General features: G+C 35.6%; 3 protein-coding genes across 9 annotated transcripts; all 3 read left to right on the top strand.

Annotated features, from left to right (window-relative positions):
• Nucleotides 1-13: 13 nt before the first annotated feature.
• LOC120771383 (transcription elongation factor SPT5) lies at nucleotides 14-4210 on the top strand. The gene is made up of 12 exons (XM_040099350.1): nucleotides 14-527; nucleotides 599-723; nucleotides 787-924; nucleotides 981-1431; nucleotides 1524-1594; nucleotides 1655-1821; nucleotides 1882-2054; nucleotides 2116-2369; nucleotides 2426-2621; nucleotides 2679-2994; nucleotides 3062-3475; nucleotides 3553-4210. Exons 1-12 carry the CDS (start codon nucleotides 129-131, stop codon nucleotides 4119-4121), a joined length of 3273 nt encoding a protein of 1090 aa, XP_039955284.1. The 5' UTR covers nucleotides 14-128; the 3' UTR covers nucleotides 4122-4210.
• Nucleotides 4211-4443: 233 nt separating this feature from the next.
• Nucleotides 4444-6591, top strand: LOC120772520 (deubiquitinase DESI2). 2 transcript variants are annotated; one of them, XM_040101175.1, is made up of 5 exons: nucleotides 4444-4716; nucleotides 5356-5739; nucleotides 5810-6118; nucleotides 6186-6274; nucleotides 6361-6591. In XM_040101175.1, the coding sequence occupies exons 2-5, from the start codon at nucleotides 5605-5607 to the stop codon at nucleotides 6440-6442; spliced, it is 615 nt and encodes a 204-aa protein (XP_039957109.1). In that variant the 5' UTR covers nucleotides 4444-4716; nucleotides 5356-5604; the 3' UTR covers nucleotides 6443-6591. The 2 variants fall into 2 exon arrangements, with proteins under 2 accessions (XP_039957109.1, XP_039957110.1); XM_040101176.1 differs by having other exon boundaries at nucleotides 4445-4716; nucleotides 5646-5739; nucleotides 6361-6589.
• A 548-nt stretch (nucleotides 6592-7139) lies between these two features.
• On the top strand, nucleotides 7140-18716 carry LOC120770824 (calpain-A). Of its 6 annotated transcripts, none has more exons than XM_040098405.1 (12): nucleotides 7140-7406; nucleotides 8355-8544; nucleotides 9212-9220; nucleotides 13326-13502; nucleotides 13566-13888; nucleotides 13951-14815; nucleotides 14914-15032; nucleotides 16077-16122; nucleotides 17464-17614; nucleotides 17761-17985; nucleotides 18058-18390; nucleotides 18469-18716. In XM_040098405.1, exons 2-12 carry the CDS (start codon nucleotides 8371-8373, stop codon nucleotides 18552-18554), a joined length of 2508 nt encoding a protein of 835 aa, XP_039954339.1. In that variant the 5' UTR covers nucleotides 7140-7406; nucleotides 8355-8370; the 3' UTR covers nucleotides 18555-18716. The 6 variants fall into 6 exon arrangements, with proteins under 6 accessions (XP_039954339.1, XP_039954343.1, XP_039954340.1 ...); XM_040098406.1 differs by lacking the exon at nucleotides 7140-7406 and adding an exon at nucleotides 7564-7666; XM_040098407.1 differs by lacking the exon at nucleotides 7140-7406 and adding an exon at nucleotides 7718-7737.
• The last annotated feature ends 112 nt before the right edge of the window (nucleotides 18717-18828 follow it).

The following is an 18828-nucleotide window of genomic DNA, read 5'->3' as shown; positions in this document are numbered from 1 at the left end:
TTGTAAAGAAAATCAATCTTAAATAGACCTGGTTTTGTGGTTTGGTGTTTATTCTTTTAAAAAATTTTGTGAAAAACACAAGTGCTTCAAGTGTTTACGGAGTGGTTTTAACGTAATTTAAAATTGCGATGTCGGATTCAGAGGCAAGTAATGCTTCCGATAGTGGATCGGATGAGGGCTCTTTGAGTTCAAACAAATCACAGCGTAGTGCACGATCGCGTTCTCGTTCGGTTTATCGGTCACGTTCAGGTTCACGCTCTAAATCGCCCTCTAGATCCCGATCGCGTTCACGTTCGCGTTCTGATGCATCGGGCTCGGAAGATGAGAGTCCATCCCGCAATAGACAACGTAAAAGTAGAAGTCGTTCTGGTGATGAAGAACCTGAGGATGGTGAGGATCTTGATGGTGATGAAGTGGATTCGGAATATGACGAAGAGGAGGATGAAGACGATGATCGTCCACGTAAAAAGAAGAAGAAGGAACGTTTTGGTGGATTTATCATTGACGAAGCTGAAGTTGATGACGAGGTAAGTTATTTACTGTGTTATTAAGTGCATGTGCAATCAATAGTGAGTATTCATACAAATTTGCTGGATAGGTCGATGAAGATGATGAATGGGAAGAAGGAGCTAATGAACTAGGAATTGTGGGCAATGAAATCGATGAATTAGGTCCCACCGCACGTGATATAGAAATACGGCGTCGTGGCACTAATTTATGGGAGTAAGTGCAAAATAAAAAAATATTTGCTTTTTAGACATATTTTATTAAAATAATTATTTTCAGCACTCAAAAGGAAGATGAAATTGAGGAGTATTTACGAAAAAAATATGCTGATGAATCTGTTGTTAAACGGCATTTTGGTGATGGTGGTGAAGAAATGTCCGATGAAATTACGCAGCAAACTTTACTGCCAGGAATTAAGTAAATATTTTAGGCAACACATAAAAAATATATATTAAGTTATAAATATTTTATAGAGATCCGAATCTATGGATGGTAAAATGTCGCATTGGCGAAGAAAAAGCAACAGCCTTGCTTTTAATGCGCAAGTTTTTAACATATTGTAATACGGATGAGCCCTTACAAATAAAATCAGTTGTGGCTCCGGAAGGTGTAAAGGGTTATATTTATCTAGAGTCATATAAACAAACACATGTAAAAACCGCTATTGACAATGTGGGTAACTTGCGCATGGGACAATGGAAACAGGAAATGGTTCCCATCAAGGAAATGACAGATGTTTTAAAAGTGGTAAAGGAGCAGGTGGGATTGAAAGTTAAGCAATGGGTACGTCTCAAGCGTGGTTTATATAAGGATGATATAGCTCAAGTCGATTATGTTGACTTGGCACAAAACCAAGTGCATTTGAAACTACTGCCCAGAATTGATTATACACGGATGCGCGGAGCTCTAAGGACTACAGCAACGGTAATATTAATTGTCCATATTATAATTTACAATTTAGCTATATGTGTATGTACATATGTGAATTCACTAAATACTATTTTTCAAATTTAAAGGAATCTGATGACTTCAAACGTAAAAAGAATCGCAAGCCTGCCGCTAAACCTTTCGATCCAGAAGCTGTTAGGTAATACATATTTTTTTATATTTGTCAATATTTTACGAACAAAATGTTCTTTATTTTAAGGGCTATTGGCGGGGAAGTTCATTCAGATGGCGACTTTTTACTTTTTGAAGGCAATCGTTATTCGCGTAAAGGCTTTTTGTATAAAAATTTTACAATGTCTGCTATTTTGGTTGATGGTGTGAAACCAACACTAGCAGAATTAGAACGTTTTGAAGAACAACCGGAAGGTAAGCAATTTTCATCCGTTTATATGTATATTTTATATTAAGTCATTATTTTTGTACTAGATGTTAATTTGGAGATCGTAGCTGGTTCAAAGGATGACCCCACTAGCACACACTCGTTTTCAATGGGCGATAACGTAGAGGTTTGTGTGGGTGACTTGGAAAACTTGCAAGCAAAGATTATTGCAATTGATGGTGGCATGATAACTGTAATGCCAAAACATCAAGACCTCAAGGTAATTGCCAATAATATTTCGAAAATATTCCAAAGTATAAACAAAATATTTTTTTTTGAAGGATCCCTTAATTTTCAAAGCTAGCGAATTACGTAAATTCTTCAAAACCGGTGATCATGCCAGAGTTTTGGCTGGTCGATACGAAGGTGAAACGGGCTTAATCATACGCGTGGAACCAATGCGTATTGTATTAGTATCAGATTTGACTAACCACGAATTGGAGGTATTGCCTCGTGACTTGCAACTTTGTTCCGATGTAGCTACAGGTGTCGATTGCTTGGGTCAATTTCAATGGGGCGATCTTGTACAACTTGAGTAAGTTCATTTAGTTGTTATTACTAGAAAATGAAATTAATTTACTTTATTTTCAGTCCGCAAAATGTGGGTGTTATCGTACGATTGGAAAGGGAAAATTTCCATGTTCTAGGAATGCATGGCAAGGTTATCGAATGCAAACCGACAGCTCTGCACAAGCGCAGAGAAAATCGCAATTCAATTGCTCTCGATGCAGACCAGAATCAGATAAAACGGAGGGATATAGTTAAAGTTATGGAAGGACCGCATGCTGTAAGAAATTCATATCAGATGATTGTAATAATTCATTAATATACCATTATAATTTAGGGCCGGTCTGGCGAAATTAAACATCTTTATCGGAGCTTGGCTTTCTTGCATTGTCGTATGTACACAGAGAACGGTGGTATATTTGTTTGTAAAACACGACATTTGCAATTGGCTGGTGGCAGCAAAAGTCAGGCCAATAATGCAGGCACACTTGGAGGGTTCGGTTTTATGTCACCACGTATACAATCGCCCATGCATCCTTCTGGTGGTCGTGGCGCTCGTACAGGTGGTAGAGGAGGCCGTGGCGGTTTCCGCGTTACCCGTGATCGCGAAATGTTGGGTAAAACAATTAAAATCACTGGAGGTCCATACAAAGGTATTCAACTCGTGATATAATATAATCGATATTTTTTTTTTTAACTCGTCAAATATTTTTTTGTTAGGTGTTGTTGGCATTGTTAAAGACGCAACCGAGTGTACGGTTCGTGTCGAGTTGCACACTTCTTGTCAAACTATATCTGTTGATCGCAACCATATTGCCATGGCTGGTGTTCCCGGAAAAGAGGGCGGTAGTGTATCGACTTATGGCCGCACTCCAGCACGTACGCCTGGATATGGTTCACAAACACCAGTCTATGCAGCTGTGGGCTCGAAGACACCACTACTTGGTAATCAAACACCTAATTGGGATTCAGAAGGACGTACGCCTTACAGTGGTACAATGACACCATCGCATGATGGCAGTATGACGCCACGACATGGCGCTTGGGATCCAAGCATAGCCAATACTCCGGCACGTACGAATGATTTTGACTACACTCTGGAAGAACCTAGCCCCAGTCCTGGCTATAATCCAAGTAATTATATCTACTTAAAATTCAGTCATGAAGTATTTTTACCATTTTATTTTATTTTTTTTTTTTTTACATTTTAGGTACTCCTGGTTATCAAATGAATACACAATTTGCACCACAAACTCCAGGCACTTTATACGGTTCAGATCGTAGCTACAGTCCCTTCAATCCAAGCCCAAGTCCAGCTCCATCTCCATATCCAGTTGGTTACATGAATACACCATCCCCATCTACATATTCACCAAATACACCCGGTGGTAATCCACAGTCTCCATATAATCCACAAACTCCAGGCGCTAGTCTAGACTCACCAATCGGTGATTGGTGCACAACCGACATTGAAGTAAAAATACATACACATGACGATGCCGATCTAGTTGGACAAACGGGTATAATTCGCACGGTTTCAAATGGTGTATGCTCTGTTTTCTTGCGTCAAGAGGATCGCAGTGTGTCTATCGTAAGCGAACATTTGGCACCAGTACCACCAGAGGTTGGTGATGAATTCAAAGTTATCTTTGGTGACGAAAGAGAGTCGGTGGGTAAAGTTCGATCAATTTCCGACAAGGATACCAGTCTATGCCAGATCAATGACGAAATTAAACTTCTTCCAACCGCATATTTATGCAAAATGAAGTCTATCGATTAAAGCTACCGATTATATTGACATGATTAAATAACTACATAATTGCACCCATTTTATTGTTGGATATAGAAATAAAAATAATTCCAACATAAGTTATTGTTTTTAATTTATAGTTAAAAAAAGTATTATTAGGGAAATTCATGATGTTAATTCACATACTCACCACTGATTCGGTTGAAGTGGTGAAATAACGGTATTTTGTCTGAACATGCTTTCAATTTAATAATTTTTATAGTTCTGTTTCTGAATGTGGCAACGTTTTCGTCAATATTTCTAAATAATTTTATTAGTTTGGCAACGAAGTGTCAAAAAGATGTGTTTCACTTTCTCATTCGTACCTGGACGAAAATCAACATTGGTATAAGACGCTAAAATTATTGCAGAGTAAAATTTTTGATGGCAGATGCATTCAGATATTTTTATTGGAATCTGCTGTCAACTAACAATTTTCTAAATGTTATATTGAAACGCTAATAGAGGGAGATTCATTTGTTCGCGGATAGAAACATGATACAGGCGAGTTCCCTTCGTCCGTTTGTATGCGTTAGGATACCTACGAGAAGATCTCAAAGTATTCAAGAAACTCAACCATTCATTGGTACGTATATAAAATTATAGAATGAAAAACATAATTTACACCATTTGTTCCCGTTTTGAAATATGTAATACGTAAAGAACAGTGGAATTTGTAATATTACGTACAAAGAACTACATATGAATCCACTGAACAATTGTTCACACTGCATACATACATACAAATAAATGAAAGCATAAGGAGGTGTGTGTGAGAGTAGCTGGGTATAAAGAAAATGACACCCTTCGATACAATGTGCTCAATTTTTGTTTGCTTATCAGTAGTATAAACAAACTGTTTGGTAGATGATTAATGACTACCTAGCGAAGTCAAAGTCAACTACCTTAGCGAAATCAGTTGGAGGTGTAACACCATAATATAGCATTTCTCATATGATATTTAGAAACGTTCTTGATCTAACGGTCTATGACCGTATGTAGTTTTTCTGTTATAACCTTTCCGGTTAGATAGCTCCTTCTACTTTGGTTCCTTTAGTGTAATTTATTTTCATATTTAATAAAAATAAATTGCTCTTAAATTTATTTAACATTAGTTAATTTATTCATAGTTTCTATTTATATTTATATCAATGCATGTTCATTAAAGTAAACATTTATATTAAGGCATATATGTATTTTAAAGTACACTATTGTTTATTCACAGGAATCATCACCATCTGATAATTTTCGTAGTCTTCCTCCACAAAAGCTTTATCTAAATAGTAGTACCCTCTCGAAAAACATACAAACATAACAAACGAAAAGATCCAAGCGCGTTTTATAGTTAAATGCTTGATTCTTTTGCTCACAAGAAATAACCTCGTTACGTTATCGGATTATTAATTGAAGAATATTTTATTTCATCCATATTGATATTATTATAACATCGGAGTTTTTAATATACATACATATAATGTTTTCGAACGGCCTACCTTGCAATTTGTCATTTCCCAGTTGCCTTGGCGTACCAAAAGACAGCGGGAGCGACGAATTACTACCAACAAACATGAGTAATCGTGAACCAGTTATTTTAAATGTCTATGACATGGTAATTGTGTACATTTAATATTTTTCTAAAATAAGAACAAAATACATAATTATTTATTTTGTTTTTGCAGTATTGGATAAATGAATATACTACATCGATAGGATTAGGTGTTTTTCATTCCGGCGTAGAAATTTTCGGCACAGAGTTCGCATATGGAGGACATCCTTTTCCGTTTACAGGTGTTTTCGAAATAACACCTCGAGATCATGACGAGTTGGGCGAGCAGTTTCAATTTAGACAAAGTATACAAATTGGCTGCACTGATTTTACATATGAAGAAATTCGACGCATTGTCGATGAGTTGGGTAATCAATTTCGTGGCGATCGATATCACTTAATGAACAACAACTGCAATCATTTTTCAAGCTCTCTTACTCAGGTTTGTATATATATTAATTGCTTACAAAATTGTAAATTTAATCCAAGTGTATGCGTGTTGTTTGTAGATTCTTTGTGGCCAAGAAATCCCTAGCTGGGTAAATCGCCTAGCTCATTTTAGCTCCTGTGTGCCATTTCTTCAAAGATGCTTGCCAAAGTAATATATAATTTACTATTATTTTTATTTTTTATTTAATTTAACTAAATCTAACATATAAATGACATATTTTTTTTTTTTTATAGAGAATGGCTAACACCAAATGCCTTACAACAGAGCATAACTGCAATTCACGAACGTGACGAATCCGACGCCAGTCCTCTTTGAGAACCACGGAAATAGGAGAGAAAAATAGTGACAATTTACACCTTAAAAATCTAACAATCTATTATTATGTAATTACAAATAATGAATAACTTCAAATCAGTTGTAGGTTTATGTATATTAAATTAAAATTTGTTCTTGTAAGATATATATATATACATATTTGATTTCTTATAATTAAATATAAATTAATATTAAACTATATTCATAACATTTTAAACAGAAATATCATATACATACATACAATTTTTACATTAAATTGGACTGGCTGAGTTATATTAAGAGTGTGTTTGATTCCCATATAATGTTATGTGTTTAAATTCATATAATTAAACGGCAAATTGCGTGTTGTGGGAGCTGAAAATGCATAAATATGTATGTCTGTTCATAAAGTTTCATTCATGGTGAATTCTAGCTCTACAATCTTCCTGGGTTAATTTTAATTGCAAGTTCGATAACGTTGCCAGCTTAAAATATTTAATGAATGTCATAAAAGTTTCCGGAAAAAGTGATCTGGCAGCTCAGTAATCAAGTATTTAGCAACAACTGTTTGCAAGAACATTACAGTGTCACTCACATGAAATAATCTCTTCAAACAAATAACAGCAATAGTAAAGAATTGGAAATAAGCAACAATAGTTTTTTTTCTTTTAATAGAATTAAAATACAAACATAAAAGTATTAGTGATAAATGATATATATGGCTTTCTTACAGCTATGCATTGTACGTTATTACGGAGACTTTTAAAAGTGTTTCTAATCTAAAAAAAAAATCCATCTCACAGTGTATAAACACTCGCGGAATGTACTGAGCCGCTTTTCACACACACGTACATATATCAATATACATATGTACATTGGGCAGCTGACTTTCTCTAGATGGAATCAATTTTGGATAAGCGAATACAATTGCTTAGTGTTTAAACAGAAAATAAATAAAGTGTAAACAAATAAATAAAAATTACAGGTGGGTGTAAAAAGATAAGAGTTGAATATGTGTTTACTATACCGGTAGAAATAACGCATCCGTGAACTTCCTGTGGGATCTTTATAAGAGCGATTCCAGTTGATGATGTCATAAAATATAATGGGTTAACTTAATTCGTTATTAATCAATTCAATAAAATTCTTAAAACGTGCTTAGACAAGTATACATTACAGACAAACTACGTATTAATATTTTGATATCCAATATAAAAAGTTGACGCTCCTCAGTTATTGTTTAAGGTATACGATATTTCAGCATTTTGAATATTTATAGATTCAGTGTGATGCGTTTTTGGATTTGATAATTAAAGGTGAAAGAAATGTTACAAGGGCAAATGTAAAAAGAAATTAATTCCTTTTCAATACTACACTATGAAAGTGAAACAAAATACTCAATATGGCCGACTTCCTCTATTGGATTTAATAGTGAATAATACAACTTATGCTATGCAAGGTTGTCAATAATATATAGATAATCTATTTATCTGTCAGTAATTGGCTTACAACGATTAAATAAATATAAATAAACTTACATATACATATACCTACACTACCTCACACCACATCTTTCAAAGACTCAAGTGAACAGGCTATGTTGAAATGCCATGAAAACCCAGAACAAGACATATAGTATATAAATTATCAAAGTGACGAGTTAAGTCGATTTAGCCATGTCCGTGTGTATAAAAGCGGTCCATTTTATTTGAATAGCTCTGCATTCATAGCCAATAACAACATATGCTATAAGTTCTTTTGAGCTAATTGTTAAAGCAAACACTACGGATTAGTCATATTATATACATATTTCCCATCATAATAAACGCTTGTAATAAATTGCTTAGTTTAATACTTTGTATGAATTTTATTTGCCGAAACTAATAATAAATGATACATGACTTCTATAATTTTTCCAATCGTTTCTTTCTAGAACTCCTAATATCAAAATGGATGAATTGACGAGTTTTCTCAAACAGGCTGGAAAAGAATTCCTAAATGTGGCCGGTGATGCAGCAGTGGGTGCGGCAAAAGAAGTTGTCGGCTCGGTCATCAACGAAATATTTATTAAAAAAGAGGCTGATACCAAACGTGTTCTTCCAAGCATTAAAAATATGCGTGTGGTGAGTATTACTTCAAGAATTTCCTTGCATTTTTTATACAAAACAAACAACGTCGGCGGGAGAAAGATCATAACTTAAATACAATACTTACATACTCAAGTGTTTAATAAAGCTGATAACAAACATAAATACACATGTATGTGCGTACATTATTCATTTAATTAATAAGTGTTAATGTGTATACATATTTGAATATATTTGTATGCACATCTGTATATGTAGAATAAATATTAGAACAAATCTATTTATCATCAAAAATATACCTCCAATTGTAAAGCGAATTTTCATATTTTTTGAAAAAAACTTCGATTTGTTTTCTAAAAATTTCGATTTTTTCTTAATTTTTTTTTTTCTAAAAAACTAAAATACAATTTTTCACGACACTTTCATTTTGTGCACATTCCACTTGTTTGCTGTAAGATTTGAATTAGTAAGCAAAAATGTGAAAAATATCCATTTGAGTGCTCATACATCGTTCCGTATATGTTTTTTTTCTTATTTTTAACACTTGAACAGTAACATTCCTAAATATAGTAAAAATCTTGCTTTAGATATATGCGTTTATCTATGTATTTATGTACATTTATACAGAAATTGTAATTACAAATAAATAATTGCTTTCACTATTTTTTATGCGGCTTCTTTGAAATCGTTATTGCATACTTAGACATCAAATGTAAGTTCCGCACACTTTTTATTCAATTAATCGCCGATACTTTAATACATTTCAAACTATAGTCAAGTTGACAGTTTTTTCTTTCAATTATCACTATTTTATATTAATCAAACTCTTGTTGATTTAAACTTTCCGTAGGAGAACGGAGAACGAGATGGCGTAGAAAGTTGAAAAATAACTAATATCCATTATTTCTTTGAATGCGAAAACGATTATAAAAATGTATCATAGCTTTGAATCATTAACAAATTGATACACTATTTTTTGGTTGACAATGTCAGATTCGATATCATGTTGAAGTCATTTAGTTTAATTACTCTAATAAATTATGCAAAATTTGTTTGAAGACCCTGCATTTTATGTTATTAAAAGTTAAAATCAGTCGACATATGAATCCAGTGGACAAAAAAATTAAATATTTCATTTATTCTTGCGTCTTACAATATTACTGTAACTTTTCGCAAATAACATATTCCCACATTGGTCGACATGGAAAAATCAGCGACATCCCCCTAAAACGCGCCTCCTATTTGCATAATTGCCATTGAGGTGCATTACCACTTAAGAGACGGTACAATTACAGTTACTTTTGCAGCCACATAGCTGTAAAGCTAAAAAGTCTTAAGGGGTCTGTAGCGCTAATAAAGAGCCACACTTAGAAAAATAACAGTAATTTTACGTCGTGCAGTACGTCAACGCTTTTTGCGAAGATCTAATTCTGATACAGCCTCCAGTCCCTTGAACCGTGAAGCTCCTAGATATCTAAGCCGTGATTGGGCCAACAACCGTCCTGCAGTCTATTCGAGACCGTGAGAGTAGAAAGCTTGCTTGGGGCATTCCATCTCACCCCGATCCGTCTGTCAGCCCTTACGGAAGTTTCGTTGTGTATCGCTTTTTAAAATGCTGCAGTCTATTCGAGACCCTGAGAGTAGAAAGCTTGAGTTTTATCTTCCGTTCCGTGATCTTGGCGAGGCATTCCATCTCACTCTGATCCGTCAGCCCTTTTAGAAGTTACGTTGGCTTGCATATTTTCAGAGCTACTTCGTTAGTAAAGCGAATGTCACTCTTGACTATCTTATTAGATATTTAGCTTGATGGGTCACATAAGATCCAGCTGCGAGCAATAGATCCTGATGCCCACTCCATCTACTATTTTTGATCCGTCTGTATAGTTGTTGAAAGTTCCACTGGGGCATCACGTATCCTTGCGCCATCCATCCTCTGTTAGTGTGACTTGAAATCTTCTCTCCTAGATTAAGCGTGAGCCATGACCCCTGGCTTGCGAGCTATATTCAATAGTTCTTGTGGAAAATTCGCTAAATGCCAAACTTCGGCTATACCGAAGCTAATTATGGGTATTGATGCATTTCTTATTGGTATCTATCCTGATCGTTCAGCTTGTATAGCAGCTGTATGGTATAAAGGTCCGATCTAAACAATGTTTTCAGAACTTATAGCGCTGTCTTGGACAATATGTAAAGATGCTTTATCAAAGAAACAATTTTCCATATAAGATCGTGCATCTGCTATATACTTTAGTGCTAAATAAAACCAATTAAGTTTTACAAACATTCTAACTCCGAAGAAATGTAAAAACTTTCTAGGACAAACTTCAAGGCCTACGCCACTGCTTTGTCACATTTACACAAGCACAAACACAGCTATTTAAGCATATGTTGCTGCATACCGTTATAGTGTTAAGTTTAAGGAGTGCCTGCAAGTGATAATAAGGCAAAAGGAAAGTACAGCTATTCCGTACAGAAGGATATGTCTGTACGCACTCCCATTCGCCTATGCGCCAAATTAAACAACAACAAGGCGCTATGACATTAAAAAATAGCGAATTTTAGCATAAAATTTAATTCAGTATCAACTTTAAGTGCACCGTAAAAAGATGATGTTATAATGGTACCTCGGTACGGGCCACCTACCACATGGATATGCGAATTTTCTCCCAATAGAGAGATTTTTCAGCCTAATTTAGTCAACTATCATGCGTTAACCACCGTTATTCGTGACATATTTGAGTTAAAAAAGCATTAAATTATCCCTTCATTGGCGCGCCATTCCATTCCCAACAGTACACACACACACACGGTATAAATGAGCTTCGTGGTATAAACTAAGTTGCGTAGCACTCCTTAATATCCATAATATTATTTAAATGATTGCGATGCGCATATCACGTCTAGACACAGGCCATTGTCCATTGAAAACGGGCAAACAGGACCTAAATAGCGTTTCTTGTGTCCGCGTGCTGGTCATTCAAATGCGTGTACTCCACGAGTTGGCAGGCAAAAGCGTGCGATAAGTCAGCAAAAACGCGAATATTCGAAAAGTGCACAATAGAGTTCTTGTGGCTGTACTCATAGTACACGTAGTACCCGCCTCTTCGAAATTGTGTCGAACGTCGAAAAATGTTGACGAAAGAAAGTGAATATAGTCGCACATCCACCTTAGTCGCCGATTCTTGTGTGTTTCAAGTGGAGAGCGATGTTTGCACCAAAGCGGATATAAGAGACACCGAAAACGCGTCGACATTGCGTAGAACTGCCTGCTTGACCGCCAGTTTAAGTATCGAGGCACTTTACTACAATTTAGCGCCGATTGATGCGGACAGTGTGGATAGCAAGAGTGTGCAACTCGACACGTGTGATGTGAAATGTGAAAAGCAGTTGAGTGAAGCTGTTAAAAAACCACCTGCGTTGATGCGAAAGCGTACCTTCGATGGACAGCTGATTTACAAAGTACGAATTAACTGAAATCTTGTAGAAATGTGTCGTAAAGTATTGATGGTACTGATGAATCCGGATTTTTTGAAACGTTTTGCAAGTTATTTCATATTTTAGGGCTTCATTTTGATTGTAATGGAGAACCTGATTGAAAGCCCTTTAAGTTTTGGAAAGAAAGAATGATGTTAAAAAGAGTCAAAATAAGCATTTTCCAATACTTCGTGAGATTGCTACTTCCGTGACAGGACTGACCAAACAAAAAACTCCTTTTTCACCAAAAAAAAGTCAGAGGCGGCCACATCTGGGCTGTAGGGCGGCTGCGGAAGCGTTCGGTAGCTCTTCACAAGAAAGGCGGTGTGAACCGGGTCGTTGTCGTGGTGCAACTTCCAATCGACTGCGATGTCTTGTCGGACGCGATTGACCCTTCGTTTGAGTCTCTTGAGGACTTCCACATAAAAGTTGGAGTTGACGGTGTGTCCCTCTTGGACAAATTCATGGTAGACGATGCCTTTGATGTAAAAGAACAATGAGCATCGTTTTCACTTTGGATTTGCTCATTTATCAGCAACCCCTACCCGGCCATCCAAAAACACCTGGTGCAACCAAAACACACCGCTTCTTACTAAAGAAACATCTGGGTAAGCCTGCTTGATCATATCAAATGTCTCTGTCGCAGATTTACCGAGTTTCACACAGAATTTAATCGCGGACCTCTGCTCTAACGAACGCTGCATTTTCGGCTTTCACCACTCACAGAAACACGTCGCGCGAAAATGTTTGTCCTCACTCTCCAAGTGCTCGGAGACAACTGACCAGCCGATTGTTCGTTAGCTAGGAACGCCCTCTACCGAATTCAGCCAGTCCGCGCACGCTCCGAAGTACAGTCTTGGCGGAAGAAAATCAGTTCTTTTACTTTCCGGACAAACCCTGTAATCTAGAAAATATGTTCATCAATTCGGTTTGTGCTGATGAGATGGCAAATACTGTCTGCCTCGAGTATTCTCGGCAACGTCGAGTGGATGCTTCTGCAACCAATATTAGAAAAATTTGTGTATTTTTCTGTAATATCAGCTCTACCTCAAATTCCATTTAAGAATTCTCTTGAGAAGTGCATCTTTCATAAAAGAAACACTCTTGGGAGTTTGACTCTTTGAATTGGAGTTGGTCCGGCTTGAAATACAGTTTTACGCTTTCGACCACAGAAAATAGACGTTTTTATAACCTATTTTAGTTCACAAAAGGAAACATTTTTTTTTTGTAAATTTTTTAGTTATGCCTTTTTTGCTGTAAACGCATACAAATCACGCCATATTTAGTAAGGGTTGCTAAATTGATTATGATTAATGAGCAATTATTTTGCACATATTTCTTAGCTTGGCGAAAAGGGCAGTGGTACACGGGTGCAAGCAGACATCCAAGACTTTGAGTCCATCCGGAGCATGTGCCTAGCAAATGGCTCCTTATTTGAGGATCCGCTGTTTCCAGCCAACAACGAGTCTCTTCTGTTTTCACAACGACCCGATCGACACATTGAATGGATGAGACCGCATGTAAGTACAGTCATGGGAAAAATATGTGCACACAATAATACCAATTATAAAAACAAAATGCAGGAGATCGCTGATGATCCACAATTCTTCGTGGAAGGCTATTCGCGTTTCGATGTGCAGCAAGGCGAATTGGGCGACTGTTGGTTGCTCGCCGCCACTGCCAATCTGACGCAGGATCCAAATCTATTCTTTCGCGTTGTGCCACCAGATCAAAGCTTCGAGGAAAGCTATGCTGGTATTTTTCATTTTTGCTTTTGGCAATATGGTAAATGGATTGATGTGGTGGTCGACGATCGTCTGCCGACATATCGCGGCGAATTGATGTATATGCATTCCACTGAGAAGAACGAATTTTGGAGTGCACTGCTGGAGAAAGCCTATGCCAAGTGCGTGAAATAAGCTCTGTTATTTTTTGCATTTGATTAAATTTCTTTCCACACCCACACAGATTACATGGCTCATATGAAGCGCTGAAGGGCGGCACCACTTGTGAGGGTATGGAAGATTTTACTGGCGGTGTAACGGAATGGTATGACTTAAAAGAGGCACCACCAAATCTATTCAACATTTTACATAAAGCTGTCGATCGTAACTCCCTGATGGGTTGCTCATTAGAGCCCGATCCGAATGTTTTGGAGGCTGAGACGCCACAAGGCCTGATACGTGGTCACGCATACTCGATAACGAAAGTTTGTTTACTCGATATTGCTGTACCCAATCGGCAAGGTAAAATACCAATGATACGTATGCGTAATCCCTGGGGTAATGAGGCCGAATGGAATGGTCCGTGGAGTGATAGTTCACCCGAATGGCGTTATATACCCGAAGATCAGAAACAGGAAATCGGTTTAACATTTGATCGTGATGGTGAATTTTGGATGTCATTTCAAGATTTCCTCAATCATTTCGATCGTGTTGAAATCTGTAATTTATCACCTGATTCACTTACCGAGGAGCAACAAAATAGTGGTAAACGACGTTGGGAAATGTCAATGTTTGAGGGTGAATGGACGCAAGGTGTAACAGCTGGTGGTTGTCGTAACTTTTTAGACACCTTTTGGCATAATCCACAGTATGTAATAACACTAGCCGATCCGGATGAAGATGATGATGATGGCAAGTGTACGGTTATTGTGGCGCTGATGCAAAAGAATCGTCGTTCAAAGCGTAATATGGGCATGGAATGTTTGACAATCGGTTTTGCCATTTATCATCTAACCGAAGATGACTTACACACACGACCACAAGGTGTGAATTTCTTTAAATATCGTGCATCCGTTGGACGTTCGCCACATTTCATTAATACCCGTGAGGTGAGTGCGATTTCACTTACAGTATACTAAATTATATAAGTATGAAGGCGAAGAGGTAGGCGAAAATTAAAATACAAATTTTTAATCTGTACTTTTAGGTTTGTGCACGTTTTAAGCTGCCACCTGGTCATTACTTAATTGTACCATCAACCTTTGATCCAAATGAGGAAGGTGAATTCGTTATTCGTGTTTTCTCGGAAACTCAGAATAACATGGAGTATGTACCTATATATATTTTTTTTTTTACAACTCATCAAAAAGTGTTATGTGAAAAATCATAAGTACAGTGAAACAGCGCTATTTTAAACGAAAAAAAAAATTGTATCGGTTGTAAATATTACATTATATTTTTTTGTAATTTTTGAGTGTCTGAGCGCACATGACCACTTGGCCTAGTTTGCTAAACTTAATATTGGGTAGTCGAAAAAGCCTTTTTTGTCAATAGATATCGTTGCAGTCGTATATCTCAATTGCTACCAATCACATTGTGTCATACCATATAATGTTGGAAACGTGAGATTTTAAGCTTCATTTACCAAAAAAAAATTCGGAGAAGTTGAAAAAAAAGTTACAGCTGTTCAAAAATTAGTGAAAACAATGAAGAAATTCGCAATATTTTTAAATTTTTTTATAAAAAAAGGGTAGAATGCCACGCAAGCCATCAATGAAATTTGTTAAGTTAACGGAGACGATGCTGTATCAGTTCTAGTAGCACAACATTGGTTTGCTCGCTTCCGTTCTGAAAAATTTCGAAATTTCGATTTACACTGATGGAATAATGTCTCAAGCGGAAATCTGGCAAAAAGTGGTCGACCAAAATCTTACATATTTGTTTAATATTATAAATATAAAAAAATAAGTTGAAGTTTGATTGGAAATACGAAAAGACTTTTTCGACTACACAATATTTTTTTATTTTTATTTGTTTTATATTTTTTTTATACTTTTTCGAATTAATATTTATATATACATATATATATTTATATATATGTACATATGTATATGTAAATGCGTGTCTAAAGAATATCCACCTGTTGTGTATATAAGGTGTAGTCCTGCCGCTTAGCCCGCTAAAGTGCACTTTCACTGTACCTAATTACTCATTCCATATACTTTAACTGTGTGTCACAGACCTACATACATAATTCAGAATGGATGTGCTTGACAATCCTTTGTGGGTTTGTCATTTGTTCTGCACTCTTTTACCAAACTTTTTTCTTCTCTTTCCCTTTTGATCCTTCCAATACTACTAATACACCAGAGAGAATGACGACCATGTTGGATATGGAAGCCCGACTGATGATAAGGTTAGTAATAATGTTAATTTAAGTATTTATATGCTTCATGCTTGTATATAACTGCTGCACATACATATGTACATGCATGCAATTACTTACAATTTACATAAATACATACAGGAATGCTTTTACTCAGGGTTTGGCCAGTGTGTAGAAATTATGTATTATAATCACTTTCAATCGCTTAAAAAATTTTTCATTTACCTTGATCTGAGAAAATATTCATTGAATTTAATTCTACAAGAAAAATTATGGTTGTTCATTCGAAGTGAAGTCAAATTGATATTTTATCTGCCCATTACATACATACATATGTATGTATATTCATATATTTTAGTGCTCAACTCTAAAATTCATTCCAACATTTCTTTATGCATAATTCTACTCACATAATAGTTTGCCGGTTAGCCATTGAAATCATTTATCGTATATACATATATGTATACTTACAGCACTTTTAATCATAGTTAATACAATTTATTAATAAAAATATTGAAAATTTTAAATTATATGGTGTATGAAAACAAAAAGCGGTTGATAAAATGGTTACTGCTGATTAGTTGGTGTAGTTCATGACAGTTGTGACTAAAAAGTTAAGGTGACATCGAGGTAAATATAAATTTATGTATGAGCGAAAACTTCAACTTTCAACCAAGGCTATGAAAACCTTAAAAAAGCACTCCAGTAGAATACATTACTTGATTATTGATTTTATTTCAAAGTAGTAGTGTATAATTTTCGAGTCTTAAGGGGTCATATTCACTTGCAGGTCAGAAAGACGCGATAAATATATGTATGTATCTAAGAAAATCGTTTGGAAATTTCAAATCGATCGGTCTAGCCGATTCAGAGAAAATTTTCTCACCGACTCTGCAAAAATCAATGTAAGAAAGAGAAAGAAGATTTTAAGAATTAAAAAATACACCCATATATAAGGAGCAATATTTCGGATCAAATTAAATTTTTCAGAGAATATTTTCAATTATACGTACATACATACATACATTATTTTGGTAAAAAAAAATATTTTTTTGAAATTCAAAGGTGAATATAACCCATTAAGTAAATATTGAAATTTTTTTATTGAAGCATTCTAGTATCCTTTGATTAAAGAATTATATAAAAGAAATTAGCAATATTATGTAGACAGTCCATACGTTTCATACTAATATATTTTTGTAATTCGAATTTTTGTACATATACATATGTATATATTTATGTATATCTATATATTTCTATAATCTAGCAATTTCTTTAATTTTGTGCTATTACTTCGAAGTACAATTCTCTAGTTTGTTTGCTCGTCAAATCATTATGAAATATTTCTAAAACTTGTCTGTTACTGTGCAGGTGTTGCCAAATCTTCCAAACCCAATGGATCCCAGACCGAACGAAGGACATAATGAAAGTCTTTTAAAACTTTTCAAAAGTATTGCTGGTCCAGACATGGAAGTGGATTGGATGGAATTGAAACGGATATTGGATCATTCAATGAAAGATGGTAGGTGACTGTGTAATGCCAAATTGTGTGTTAAAAAATTATAAATACTTTAATAATAACTAAATACCATATTATACTATAACACTTTAATAATAATAAAATTAATCATTTCAACATTACATATTTTCATGCCCGACATCAAACAGACTTGCCAAAGAGTACAAGTTATACACCATACAATTATAATGTGCAAAACGCTGATGTTGGCGGTGGCGCTCCGGCTGAGGGCGGTGGCCTCAATATTTTAGCGCTTATTTGTGGTCCATTTTGCAAGGGTACACCATTTGAGAGCATCTTTTCGGAGGGCAACGAACAAAATCCTTCAAATGCAAATCAAACCAAGCCTGGCGGTTATATGGGATTGCCACCGGGTGAGAAACAGCTTAAATGCAATTTATTACTAAAGTCATATTTTCAAATGATTTTCACCATTTTTACTATAGTCATAATGGAGGAGAGTAGTAATGGTTTCTCGAAGGATGTCTGCCGCTCCATGGTTGCCATGATGGATGTCGATCAGTCGGGTAAACTGGGTTTCGAGGAGTTCGAAGCGCTACTCACCGACATTGCAAAATGGAAAGCGGTATTTAAGCTTTATGATCCGGAACAAACCGGACGCATTGATGGCTTTAAATTGCGTGATGCACTCAACTCCGCCGGCTATCACCTCAACAATCGTATACTCAATGCGTTGGCACATCGTTATGGTTCGCGCGATGGTAAAATTTCATTCGATGATTTCCTTATGTGTGCAGTCAAAATTAGAACTTATATTGGTATGTGTGTGTGAAGGCATTATTTGATAAAATAATAACAACAAAAATGTAATCAAAATATATTTTTTTCTGTTGCAGATATATTCAAGCAGCGGGACACCGAAAACAAAGATGTGGCTACATTCAGCATGGACGAATGGATTGAAAAAACTATATATTCATAAAATAAATTTCATAATTACTTATTATACATTTTTATAGCCGATGAATCTCTCATAACTCGAATCCAACTAAATACACACATACACATACATATTTTCCAAAACTTATGTAATTTCTAGAACAAAACATACACTTAACCCACTTCTATTGTTGTTTAATGTTGAGCGATGTATCTCATTTGTCGAATATTGCTATGCTAACTGTCCAGTGTCTTTGGTAATGCTTCCCAAACTTTACATACACAAAGTTAATTCTCTCTCTATATCTCATTCGCCA

Source organism: Bactrocera tryoni, chromosome 3 (genome assembly GCF_016617805.1).
Source record: "Bactrocera tryoni isolate S06 chromosome 3, CSIRO_BtryS06_freeze2, whole genome shotgun sequence".
Taxonomy (NCBI): Eukaryota; Metazoa; Arthropoda; class Insecta; order Diptera; family Tephritidae; genus Bactrocera; species Bactrocera tryoni.
Note: the sequence above shows the minus strand (reverse complement) of the source record. Positions and strands in the feature narration are given on the sequence as shown.